Raw genomic sequence first — 13,401 nt, forward strand, 5'->3', positions numbered from 1 at the left:
AATCTCAATAGTCCTTTTGTTATATTAAAGAGACTTACAACAATATGTTCCATGGATTTGAAATTTAGATGAGATAATTATTTTTTTTACCAGTGAGTCCAGAGTTTCTATAAATCCCCCCTCTATTTTTCTTATGAAATATAGTCTTGGATTTCTAGGTCATAATCAGTATACTTTCAATGAATCAAAATGACACTAAAGTGTAATTTTTAAAGAATCTTTTTTTTTTTACTTTATTCTCAAAGTTCTATAATTTTAATTAGATTGCTTTTTAACACAGTGCTTCCATTTGTAAGTATTCATAGTCAAATAGTGCTGGTTAATGTTTCTAAAAGCCAAGACAACAAACAAACAAGCGTAAAAGTATCTATTTCTATATGACTATAAGAAAACTCAATGACGTCACATGGAAAAGAGCATTATTTCTCTTCTGAAACCCAGGTTAAATGTAAAGGCCGAGATGAATCCTTTGGCTGCTGACCATTGAAGGAGAAGCCTGAATTATGCTCCCATGCTCTGCTACCACCCATTCAAATTAGAAATTGTTATCACTGTAATCACTGGACCACTACAATCAAGGACAGCTGAGACCCGCAAGTGCCCCTACTGAATTGCGCTTTGGTCTTCAAGTGTCAATTTGTATTGAAGGATTTGTAAAAAAAAAAAAAAAAAGCCATGAGACTTATTGTTCTTTTTTGTAAGATGTTATTAAGGATGTTTATTATCAGTGGCTTTCAGATTTGAGAATTTATTAGAATCAACTACATTGCTTTTAAACAATGCAGATTTCCAGGCCCACCTCAACCCTGTTCAATCTGAATCTCTAGGTAAGGAGCCAGAAGAGTCTATATTCCAAAACATCTTCTCAGGTTATCCTGATGCCTTTGGTAGAAACATATGAACCATGGCACTATGTCTTTCTTAAGGGGATCATGGAAGACAGTTCTGTTTCCAGCACCAGAGGCGCTGCCTCTGGAAAAACAGTATTTTTATTCCTTGGATACTGTAATTCATATAACTGTTGTGTTGGTCTCTTTGCATTGACTCAGGGCCAAATATGGCTCCTTCTAGCAAAAGTGTAGGGAGGAAATTGTGATACTTTGAGTATTAACAACATTCCTATGTTCATCTTCTCTTTCTTACTCTCATTTCCTCCTTGTCTCAATCCTTCACCAAATTTATTTTAATTAATTAGCTAGTTAATCACACTTATTTACTTTTTGATCCTCCTCACCCATTTCTCTTACTCCTCACCCTCCACCTCTGGCAACCACTAATTTGTTCTCTGTATCTATGATCTTTTTGTTAAAAGATTCCACATATAAGAGAGGTCATTTAGTATTTGTATTTCTCTGTCTGACATTTCATTTAGCATAATGCCCTCAAGGTCCATCTATGTTTTTGAAAATGGCAAGATTTCATTACTTTTTATGGTTGAATAATATTCCATTATGTGTGTGTGTATGTACGTGTGTGTATAAACCACAATTTCTTTATTTCTCATCCATCAATAGCCATTTAAGTTGTTCCATATCTTGGCTATTGTAAATAGTTCTGCAATGAACATGTTGTTGTTTACTTGCTAAGTTGTGTCCGACTCTTTGCAACCACATAGACTGGAATCTGCCAATCTGTAGGATTCTCCAGGCAAGAATACTAGAATGGGTTGCCATTTCCCTCTCTAGGGGGGTCTTCCTGATCTGAGTCTCCAGCATTGGCAGGCACATTCTTTACCTCTGCATCACGAAGGATGACTGCAATGAACATGGGGTGCGTATATCTTTTTGAGGTAGTGTTTTAATTTTCTTCAAAGATTTGAAAGTGAAATTGATGGATCACATGGTATTTCTATTTTTTTCAGGAAAAATTGTTTACAATTTCACATTTTTTAAATTGCCTTTTTTTAAATATGTTGCTTTAAATCCTGTTGAGAAGAAAATGTGACATAAAAATAATAAGCACTATCTAAATATTTGTATAAACCTTGATAATTTTTTCTTCACTTGAGCTGGGATATTTGAATTTAGTGTTTCTTCAGACATGACTTAGCAGCTGAACAACACCAATAATTTTAAAAATACAGCTTTAAGAATGATACAGCAGAAATAACAACGTAAACGTGGTTGAAGGTGATGCCACAACTGTCTTTTTTAATCATCTTTTTGCACTTTGTGGGGGTGTAGATTGAGTTGGGGGACATATCATTCCCTGTATCTTATTTCCATATAAGATGAACAGACACTCTTCTAAATTTTATTCAGAATAAAAGCAGCATAGAAGAAATACATCAGTGGTACATGTGAAAAAGAACTTGATTCCTCAACAAAATCAGTCCTAACAGGTCAGGAGTGGACCCTGACTGTGCTCCACCTTAACTACATTCAAGTACGTGTGCAGATAAGTTAGCCTGTGGAACACATTAATGAAACAAAAATGAAAACAAGCAACTGACAGAGCCAAGAAAATCATCTGTAGTCTTAGTCCACATGAGATGGGGCCAAGTTGCTTTTGATCCAAGCTTGGTATTTCCGGGTTAATAGGATGTAGATTCCAGGTTTCTTGGCATCACCACATTTGCGACCTCCAGAAACTAAGGCCTGTAAGGCACCTTTGCAGACCAAGGGGCCCCCTGAGTCACCCTGGAAAGAAGAAAACGGGCAGATATTTGGCAAGAAGATGTTGAACTTTTTGGACTATCAGCTGTTAATAACCATCAAATGATTATTATCTGGGTCATTGGTTTCTTTGTGTCCTACAGAGTGCCTGATACAGTCCCTGAGCAGTATAAGTTCTCTGTGTCTCTCTCTCCATCCAGAACAAAGGTTTTGTCCATTTGTCTCTCTGCCTCTCTTTGTCCATGTCCCTGTCTCGAAGACTTTGTACATGTACATGTCTTTTAGCAGTCACTGGGACTGTTGAGCTTTATTCATTAAGAAATGGGTAGACAAGGAAGTTTGAAATAATCCACTGAAATAAAAGACATTTTTAAAATGAAGAATTTCATTTTGGTGTTCATGGGTTTGAAATCAAGTTGCTATTGAGGCTGACAGGAAAAAGCAATGTATTAGAGTAAATGTCTTGGTGGTGGGCACTCTACCTTCTCTATTATTTTTTCCCATTGTCATATGGTTGAACATGGGGCTCTGCACACACCCAACCCTTAGTAAAGACTTGCCCAATGAACAGATTCTTGAGGACTCACTCTGACAACAAAACATGTAACAAAAATTCTGTCAAGGAAAGCGACAAGGGAATAGAGAAGGAAGCCTGACTTTTCAGATAAGGAGCTGGGTTTTGAATCTAAAGAGCAGGCTTTGCCTCTGCTGCCATGCAGGTCCAAAAGTGCAGTACTTTGTGCTTGGTTGGCCCTGAAAATAGAGATTTGGAGGTGACAGTCTTGGGGTATTACAGTCACACATGATCTTTGAGATCATCAGATCCTCCCCTTAAAAATGCTTAATATAGCATGATGTGAATATATTTTTTAAAAGTAATCCATCTGTGCTAGGTAGCCTTCATCACCTGTTAACATGGTGGTGATTTAGTCACTCAGCTGTGTCTGACTCTTTAAGACCCCATGGACTATAGCCCACCAGGTTTCTCTGTCCATGGGATTTCCCAGGCAAGAAAACTGGAGTGGGTTGCCATTTCCTTCTCCAGGGGATCTTACCGACCCAGGGATTAAACCTGATCTGCATTGCAGGAGGATTTTTTACCTACTGAGCCACCAGGGAAGTCCTTTTTTTTTTTTTTTTAATGCCTCAAGAAACAAAGAATTTGAAAACCATGACTGTTTTTCTTTTAGTCAGTTAGCAGTCAACCTTATTTATGAAACACAGAATATTGAATATACATTTGAGCTTTTTGCATTTGAATTTTATAAGACCTCTCTATTAATTAGTTTAGGGGCTTATCCTGTGGCTCAGCAGTAAAGAATTTGCCTGCAACGCAGGAGATGCAGGAGACATGGGTTTGATCCTTGGGTCGGGAAGATCCCCTGGAGGAGGGCATGGTAACCCACTCTAGTATTCTTGCCTGGATAACCCCATGGACAGAGGCGCCTGGTGGGCTACAGTCCATAGAGTGGCAAAGAGTAGGACACCACTGAAGTGTGCATGCACATATTGATTAGTTTAAAGCTGGGGTGGGTCAGGGATTGAGAGATTATTTTCTAGTCACCACTTGTGACCTCAGGGTTGGTAGGCTTTCTAAGGAGGATAGTACACCTCAGAGGAAGCCTGTAAAAGTTATCAGATATAGTCCATTACCCTGATTAACAAACATTAATGAGTGCTAACTGTGTGTTTCACAAGTTCTATGGCTTATTTGTAGTGGCAGATGAGAAAGCACAGTGGAGGCTGTGCAGGATTGGAGAGCACCTTTTCAGAGTTGTGATGCTGTGTTCGCCACACCTCTCCTCCTTGCTGCGAGTGTGCGGATAGAGCTTGACTATAGCTCAGCACCCTGAAATGCCTGTTTGAGTGAGGGATTCTTACCTGACAGGAATCCTTCTGGCCTCTGGCGTCTCCTGCACATAGCATGGTTCTAGTTATAATAGGGTTGTGGTTGTAATAATCTCGGCTGTTGCACGTTTTTCGACTTATGACAGTGACAGTGACTTCTCGCAGGGTATCAGAAGGGCTTAAGCATTCTGGATCAGTGGCTCCCCAGCCAACAACCTGGCATTTTGTTCCAGCTTTAATATCAGTTTTAGCTCTTGGGTGGAGCAGTTGGACATGTTCGTTGAGTATTGCGGCTGTGTGAAGCTGACAGATTGAAAAGAGAGTAAATGATCTTTTGTCCCCAGTAGTATTTTGTGATTAGTCTGATCGGTGTATGTGTGGTCCCTCTGTACTCTGAGGGCGTCCTTTTTCTTGAATCTACTTTGGTGGTAGCCCACAGCTGCATTTGTGGTTGTTGCTTTTCTGAACACGCTCTTCATTCCCTTTAGAGCTCAGTGATGCTCAGGGAGGAAGCTTACATAGAGCAGGAATTTTGCCCAGTCTCAAGCCAACTGGCCTTTGCTCTGCATTGGATGATTTTCTGTGGAATAACATCCATAGGTCATGACTTTGAGGGCTGGGCTCTTTCCTGCTGGATAGGACCCTTGAGTATGGTCTAGACTGAGTTTGAACTGGACTTAGTATGGTCTAGACTAAGTTGTAACTCACTTCTGTGTCCCTGAAGTCACTTGCTTGGCTCTGTTGTATAAGCGACTTGTACTTTTCATTTGCTAATGAGAAAAGTATTGGGAGAAAAAGCTTGCAGTGTGGATCCTTGCGCCTGTTGGGAGGTTCTCCTCCCACGAATGTGAACATCAGAGCTGTTTTTCCTTGTATAAACATAGCCCAGGCGTGTTTATGATATATTCTTTTTTCTTTCAAGGCATTAAATGGAGTACAATGAGCCCTAATAGAATATGTCACCACACATCACCTTGAACAGAGGGAGAATGCTAACAAAATGCTTTGTTAGATGATTTAACAACTGAATTGTGAGGTATAAGAATGTTGGAGAAATTGAAGGAACACAATGCTACATACCTTAACCAGCATAATGTCATTTGATTTAGGGTCTGTTGTAAATCCTGGGAATCTTATGAATTTTTTAATCTTAAATGTTTGCTTGGAGGCCTCATTCTTTGAGAGGGAGTGTGCTCCTAAAACCACTTTGGAAGACTGGCTTTTGGGAAACCTAAAAAAAGCAAAAAGAATAGACACACAGAATGGCTCCCCAATCTTCCAATGGGGAGTAGAAATGGTGGAGAAACCATATACATACAAGAATAAGGACCAGCTTCAAGGTAACTTGTGCAGGATTAGGTGGAGTGACAGAGGTCATGGGCCCAATAATGAAAGGATGAAAACAAGGGCCAAATCCATCCCAGTACAATTCCCCAGCTAGTGCCATATGGTGGGAGGGAAAGAAGGAAAATCCTAAATGACCGAATTCAAGTTTATTCACCTTCCCAATATTAAATATTTTAATAACTAAAAGGAAAAGACTCAACTCTGGGCTTCCCTGGTGGCTCAGCAGTAAAGAATCTGCCTCCAATGCAGATTCGATTCTTTGGTGCGGAAGATCCCCTGGAGAAGGAAATGGCAACCCACTCCAGTATTCTTGCCTGGGAAATCCATGGATGAAGGAGCCTGATGGGCTACAGTCCATGGGGTTGCAAAGAGTTGGACATGACTTAATGACTAAACAACAACAAAGTCAACTCTACACTTGCTAATCTGGTATATCTAAATCTCATCTCAGGGCAATAGGGAGAATTAAGATCCATTCTCATATGTTCTGTCCACTCAATTAGAAAGATGATTCAGACAAGAAAGGAAAACTTTCCTCTAGGTGAAAAATCATCTGAAATTAAGGTACTTTAGAGTTAGTAGCCATAGATAATTCCATGGTAGAGATTTAGAGGATAAAACTGGTGAGTCAGATGATGGAAACAATACTTTTGGTTTTTTTTAAATCCCTGCTGCTGCTGCTGCTAAGTCACTTCAGTTGTGTCCAACTCTGTGCAACCCCATAGACGGCAGCCCACCAGGCTCCCCTGTCCCTGGGATTCTCCATGCAAGAACACTGGAGTGGGTTGCCATTTCCTTCTCCAAAGCATGAAAGTGAAAAGTGAAAGAGAAGTCGCTCAGTCATGTCTGAACCGACTCTTAGCGACCCCATGGACTGCAGCCCACCAGGCTCTTCCATCCATGGGATTTTCCAGGCAAGAGTACTGGAGTGGGGTGCCATTGCCTTCTCCAGTCATATACAATTATAGTATGCCAATGTTTCAAAAGTTGATCTGATTTATTGTATGTTGAGTAAAATTATATTCACATCATTATGAAAATAGAAAATTATTTTTGAGATTTCAACAACACCTTGGAGCTGTTTCCAGACTTCCCTGGTGGCTCAGATGGTAAAGAGTCTGCTTTTGATCTCTGGGTTGGGAAGATCCCCTGGAGAAGGCAATGGCAATCCACTTCAGTATTCTTGCCTGGGAAATCCCATGGACAGAGGAGCCTGGCAGCCTACAGTCCATGGGGTTGCAAAGAGTCAGACACGACTGGAGTGACTAACACTTTCACTACACTTTGGAACCACTTGCATTCTACAAAAATGTCCCATTTTTATGTGTGTTCTCAGGAAACACCCATCTTCGAATCCTTTTTTTAGAACAAGGAAGGTAATAAAAAAGAATTATATTTGTTTGCATTTGTAACTATTTCATTGTCATATGGAAAAGGGTCAGGGCAGATTACAATAAAAACACACATATCTGATAAACACACATATATGCTGTGCTGTGTTGTGCTTAGTTGCTCAATCATGTCTGACTGTCTGTGACCCCATGATGTAGCCTGCCATGGGGATTCTCCAGGCAAGAATACTGGCATGGGTTGCCATGCTCTCCTCCAGGGGATCTTCCCAACTCAGGAATGGAACCCAGGTCTTCTGCATTACAGGCAGATTCTTTATCAGCTGAGCTACCAGGAAAGCCCAAACACACACATATATAGACGAATAAAGATTAGCAAAAATTAAAAAGAGCACAGAAACATACAGAAAAAGGAAGAAAAGTTTGTTTCAGGTTTGGGGAACCAGTGCATGACTGTGCTTAAATGGGTTTGTATGGTAGGGCTCTGACTGCCGGGAATTAACACTTTGGGGTTTCTACCAAAAGAGTTTATTTTGGTTTATTTTGGGAATTTCAGCTCCATTTGTTGAAAAATTCGCCTGTTGCAAAATCAGGATGGGGATGAAATTCTCAAAGGATGTGGATTGGATTTCCTAGGATTGATTCAAACTCAAATTCAGTGTACCTGCTAAATCCAAAGCTGTGGAGGGGAAGGATAATATAAAATCCCTGGGGCTACTGATTAAATAGAAAAGACAGGTATGTACATAAATAACTAACATGGAAAGGCAGGGAGATATGAATGTGGGATGTGGAAGATGAATTCTGACTAGGGGAAGGGGGCAGAGAAAATGTCGGGTTTTCCTTCATCTTTTACCAATGTCCTTGATCCGTTAAAGACTTTGAAGTGTTTTGTTTACTTTTTGTCTCCACTGGGACATGCGAATACCAAAAACAACCCAAGCAGACCATGAATGTTTTTTGAATTTTCCATTTCTAGATACAGTTCAACTGTAATCTGTACTACAGAGGTCAATATTTTCTGCCCACAGGATACCTGGAATTACCTGAGTCCCAGAATCCCACCTCCTTAGCTAAATTCAGGTTTGAATTCCCTTGGAGGAGAAGCAACAATACAGGCGTCTCATTTGCACAGCACAGTGTTTCCCTATGGGTGGTCTAAAGACCAGCTTCAGAATCATCTGGAGGTTTTTGGCTGCATGGCAACTTTATAAGCTCATGCCAAGTCCCTGCAAGCCTCTTACTTCCTCTGCCAGTCTGCCTTGGCACTGAGCAGTGTTTCTGCTTAGACCCATTCCTCTGGGTTTGATAGTGAATGTAGATTTCCTATTTTTTGAGATCTTTTGCATAAGAGAGGAGGGAATGACCAGGCTGTCAGAGACGGGCTATTACAGGTTTATTCCATCAACATGACTGGATCATGAAATTTGTTCCTGAGTGACTGCCGTGGAAGGTACAAATACACAGATATTAATATAACCTTGTTGTTGTTCAGTTGCTAAGTCATGTCCAACTCTGCGACCTCATTCATGGACTGAAGCACACCAGGCTTCTCTGTCCTCCACTGTCTGGAGTTTGCTCAGATTCATGTCCAATATAACATTATAACATTAGACAACATTTATTAAATTATTTTAGTGTGTCAGGTTTTGTGCTAAGCATTTTACATATTTTCCCTCATTTAAACCTCACCATGGCCCAGTGAGGGAGGTATGATGATCATCCCATTTTGCAGATGAGGAAATTGATGATCAGATACATTAACAAACGAGAAATTCCCACTGATACTAAGCGGAGGCTCCAGGATGCAGTGAAATTAGGATTAAAGCTCTGTTGGTTTGAACCCAAGGTCTGAATTTGTAACCATTCTACTATGGGAGCCTTGAGAGATTTGCAATGGAATGAGGGCATGTGGAAGGGGTGGAGGTGGGGTTCTATCTATAATATTTGCTGGCTAAGCAGGTGACGTGGCTTCCCTTGTGGCTTAGCTGGTAAAGAATCCACCCACAATGCAGGAGACCTGGGTTTAATCTCCGGGTTGGGAAGATCCCCTGGAGAAGGGAAAGGCTACCCACTCCAGTATTCTGGCCTGGAGAATTCCATGGACCATAGTGGGGTCCATGGGGTCGCAAACAGTCGGAGTGACTTTCACTAAGCAGGTGACATGATGGGGCAAGTGTTCAGTGGGAGAAGGCATTGGAAGAGACTCAGGAAGACAATAGACAAGACTTGGTGAGAGTTTTGCTGCTGATAAATTGAAATGCTGAAAATAAGATTATATAAGACACTTTTTTTTTTCTCTTTGCCAGTTTCCTTTTATAACCAGCATGGCAACTAACAGAGGGGCCTAAGTGAAGAACTTAGTGTGGATGAGTAGTGAGAAGGGAACACCCCAGATCTGGCCTCCTTCATCATTTTGCTGAGAGAGGGGTCTAGTGTTACTAAGCTATTCCCACAGGATACTTGGGAGTACATTTGTGGGAAGCCACCATTGAACTATTTCATAAATATTTTGGATTTCATAAAGTTTAATATTTTTCCAAGCACCAATATGCCTACATTTTTACACCCAAGTGTCCTGTAGAGGAAATCTGAGCCACATATTCTGGAGTTCTTTTAAACTCCAGCCATTTAAAACAATATTTAGCAATTTTTTTTTTTTAAATTCCAAGATTCCCTTTTCCCCATTTTTCAATTTGTGAATGTATTTTTACTGAATCAAGTTCATTTGACAAAATTTAGAATTCAACTTAATAATACTATTTATCTTTGGGTAGTTGGCTATCCACGCCAGTATTCTTGCCTGGAGAATTCCATGGACAGAGAAGCCTGGTGGGCTACAGTTCATAGGGTTGCAAAGAGTTGGACATGACTGAGTGACTAACACTCTCACTTTTCTCCTTTGGGTAGCCCTTTATGGCTTACAAAGGATGTCACATAATGTGCTTTTAGCTTAGCAAAAACCAAAAAACCCTTCTTCTCCAATTTATTTCCCTTTTTTCTATACAGCATTTGTTCAGCCTTTATAATAAATCAAGCTCCATATCTGGGGAGGTGATAATTCATTTGAATGTGTAACCACAAGCATATCTGAAATGTGCGTATTTGAAATTGAATGAACATTTATCGATGGTCACCCTTGGCCTAACTGGTCCCCAGGGGACAAATGCCCTAGAAAGGACAGAAGTGATGTGGACCCAAGTGTTATTTCTGTGACAGCAAGAACCCCACTTAAATGAAGTAGCCATGTTAAGTCAGAAATTAGTGGCTTGCTATTTAGAAATAAAACAGAAGTTCACACAGTTTGCAGGCTTCAAAATTTCTTGTTTGTCTTCAAATAGTCTCATTAAAATGGGAGCAACCAAACAAAATCCCCAAGATATGAAAGCAAGGTCAATCAGTTGTTTCCTTTAGGCATATAACTGATGCCTAGATGGTAAGTGATTATGGCTAAGAGGTTCTTAAGTGTAGTGCTGTCATGTTTGTAAGGAAAGGAGAAGGCTCATCTTTTCTTATTTTTTAGCTTATTCAGGCTAGAAAGATAAAGAAGAAATATACAAACAAAAAACGACTCCCCCAAACCAAAACAAGCAAATAAAACAACAAACACCAAAGTAGTTTTCTATTGCTTTTCTTTCATGATGTTTGCAGCATCCCAAGAGGGGTTTTGGATACTTTTAGCTGAAGTAAGAAGACTCTGGACTGTCCCTTGGACTGCAAGGAGATCAAACCAGTCAATTCTACAGGAAACTAACCCTGAATATTCACTGGAGGGACTGACGCTGAAGCTGAAGCTCCCAGTACTTTGGCCACCTGATGCGAAGATCTGACTCATTGGAAAACACCCTGATGCTGGGGAAGTTTGAAGGCACGAGGAGAAAGGGGCAGCAGAGGATGTGATGATTAGACAGCATCACTGACTCAATGGATATGAGTTTGAGCAAACTCTGAAGCACAGAGAAGTCTGGAGTGCTGCATTCCATGGGACTGCAAAGAGTGGGACACGACTTAGCTACTGAACAACAGTGAGAGAATCCTAGAGTGAGAGGTTATAGTCTGTCTCTACAAATACTTTCATTTTTGGTATCCCAGAAAAATACTCACCTCCTCTTTTTCTGTGTAAATCATCTAAACATTTTCTTTTTTTTCACCTAGGGAAACTGTTGCCCCTTATAGCTGTGATTCCTAAATTGTGAACTCAGGCCTCTGGGGTAGGCCTTGAGCAGGGGAGTTAAGGTTAGGGTCTAAAAGTCTATAAGCAAAGCCAATCTATTGCAACTTATCTGCTAAGTATTTTAAAATATTTAAATAGATAATATTTAATCCTCAAAACCCCATGAAGCAGTTATGTACTACAGTTATTATAACCCATTTTTAAAATAGGGTGCGAAGTCAGGATGTCTGATTTCCCCTAACAAGGTCAGGAACATTGCTGCTTCAGTTATAACTGTTGCTGTGTTCCTTGGCATTACATGAAAGACTTGAATTTGTCTATTAGGTTGTCTAGATCTCCCAGAAAAGTAGAACTTCGGGCAGAATCACGGATGTGTGAGACGGTAAAATCGGCTCCACCAATTCGTCAGTTATCACAGAAGCTAAGGGTAAATCACGGTGGTGCTAGTGATAAAGAACCCTCCCGCCAATGCAGGAGACCTAAGAGGCGCAGGTTTGATCCCTGGGTCAGGAAGATCCCCTGGAGGAGGAAATGCCAACCCACTCCAGTACTCTTGCCTGGAGAATCCCATGGTCAGAGAAGCCTGGCAGGCTACAGTCCATGGGATCACAAAGAGTTGGACGCGATTGAAGTGACTTAGCACGCACAAGGGTAGATTGAATTTTCTCCCGGGAGAGGTGAGCTTCTTTTCTAGGCAACTTGAGGGAACACAGCGAGTAATACTCACCAGAAGTGGCAGTGGGCTGCTGTGAGCACCCACTGAGGATGGATCAGCACTCCCCCGCAGATGTGGTCGCCGCCGTACTGCAGGGACGCCATAAATGGCCTGGAGTGAGGGGACACTTCTCTCCCTCCGATAATCTCCATGTTAAAACCTGCCAAAGAAAACCAAGAGTTAATGGAAGAGATCTAAGTGGATTATTTCTCTTAATTCTTTTGATAGTCATTATGTCATTTTCTAAGATTAAAAATCTTTCAGTTGCCTAATAGTGATTATAATTTTACTGATGAACAATTGCATGCTACATTATCGCTTATTGATATCTACATGGATATAAACATTATTTTCATTTATAATGTGATAACATAATCACTAGAAACTCATTGAATGCTGACAGGTGGTAGGTATAGGAGATACTTACAGTCTGGAGTCATGTAAGTCCCAGCTAGTAGGAAACATAGAAAAAAAGAAGAAAACTTAGTCATGTTAGTGGCTTAGATTTAAGAAGCCCAGATGAAATATTCTGACTGTATTGGCGACGGAAGAAGAGTCTGAAGGCGGAGTTTTGATTTTGCAAATTTAACCTTCTCACCACAGGTGTTTTGGAGGTAAAATTTTTCACACCTAATGTTAAAGGTATGTATCAGTTTGGGGAGTTTCAGAATTATGCTTTTAGGACTTTTTGAAGCAAGGTATGTGTTCCATAAAGATCTCATTTCCAGAGTTAACCATTTTCAGTATCTGTATAAGTACTCATGTTATAAATGGTGAGAAAATAAAAATTATCCAAACCATAAGAACTCAATGAAGTTGCAGACAGAGTTCAAAGATGTTCATTGCTCTAAAGTAATGCTTACTATTTTTCCTGGCAGAAAATGGTGCCTATCATATTTAGTTTCTATTTTTCATTTGGACATAGATTTATTACATAGAGAGACATGGAACCTTGCACAGATCATGGTTGCCTTACAATAAGTCTTAGCTAAAGCCTGAATATCATCCAGAGAAACCCATATGTTTTGTAGCAAGCTTATTCCTAGACATGCCATTTTCTTTAAATGTGACCAAATTTGGTTAAATTTTAGTTACATTTTTGGGAGATTCCATAATGTTATTAAAGGGGAACATTGGCAACATATTTTAAAATTCTGAGTCTTTATTTTACTCATTTTTAATTGAAAATGACCATGTGTTTATCCAGGGTCTTAATAATAATATCTTTTCAAAATCAAGGACTGCACTTTGTCACTCTCCCCAGGAACAGATGAAATGCATTGCCAGCCTTTCTATAGTACTTTCTCCTTTACTATAAAAGATATTAGCCTTAAGCTTCTATGAGATTCTGTC

At 40.1% G+C, this 13,401-nt stretch overlaps 1 protein-coding gene across 1 annotated transcript; it reads right to left on the minus strand.

The window, feature by feature from the left end:
* Window positions 1-2,477: 2,477 nt before the first annotated feature.
* On the minus strand, window positions 2,478-12,539 carry GZMK (granzyme K). Its single transcript, XM_068990742.1, has 5 exons — window positions 12,476-12,539; window positions 12,061-12,208; window positions 5,544-5,694; window positions 4,497-4,766; window positions 2,478-2,639 (listed from the first exon to the last, which is right to left on the minus strand). The coding sequence occupies exons 1-5, from the start codon at window positions 12,537-12,539 to the stop codon at window positions 2,478-2,480; spliced, it is 795 nt and encodes a 264-aa protein (XP_068846843.1).
* Between the last annotated feature and the right edge of the window lie 862 nt (window positions 12,540-13,401).

This window comes from Capricornis sumatraensis, chromosome 18 (genome assembly GCF_032405125.1).
Source record: "Capricornis sumatraensis isolate serow.1 chromosome 18, serow.2, whole genome shotgun sequence".
NCBI lineage: Eukaryota > Metazoa > Chordata > Mammalia > Artiodactyla > Bovidae > Capricornis > Capricornis sumatraensis.

What these genes read in the sequence shown, in the direction of transcription:
- GZMK (XM_068990742.1), bottom strand. Translation starts at nt 12,539, where the DNA reads ATGACTAAGTTTTCTTCTTTTTTTCTATGTTTCCTACTAGCTGGGACT. An exon ending in GACTTACATGACTCCAGACT is followed by an intron (nt 12,209 to 12,475) that starts GTAAGTATCTCC and finishes TTTCTTTGGCAG; the next exon opens with GTTTTAACATGGAGATTATC. An exon ending in GCAGCCCACTGCCACTTCTG is followed by an intron (nt 5,695 to 12,060) that starts GTGAGTATTACT and finishes TGCTTTTTTTAG; the next exon opens with GTTTCCCAAAAGCCAGTCTT.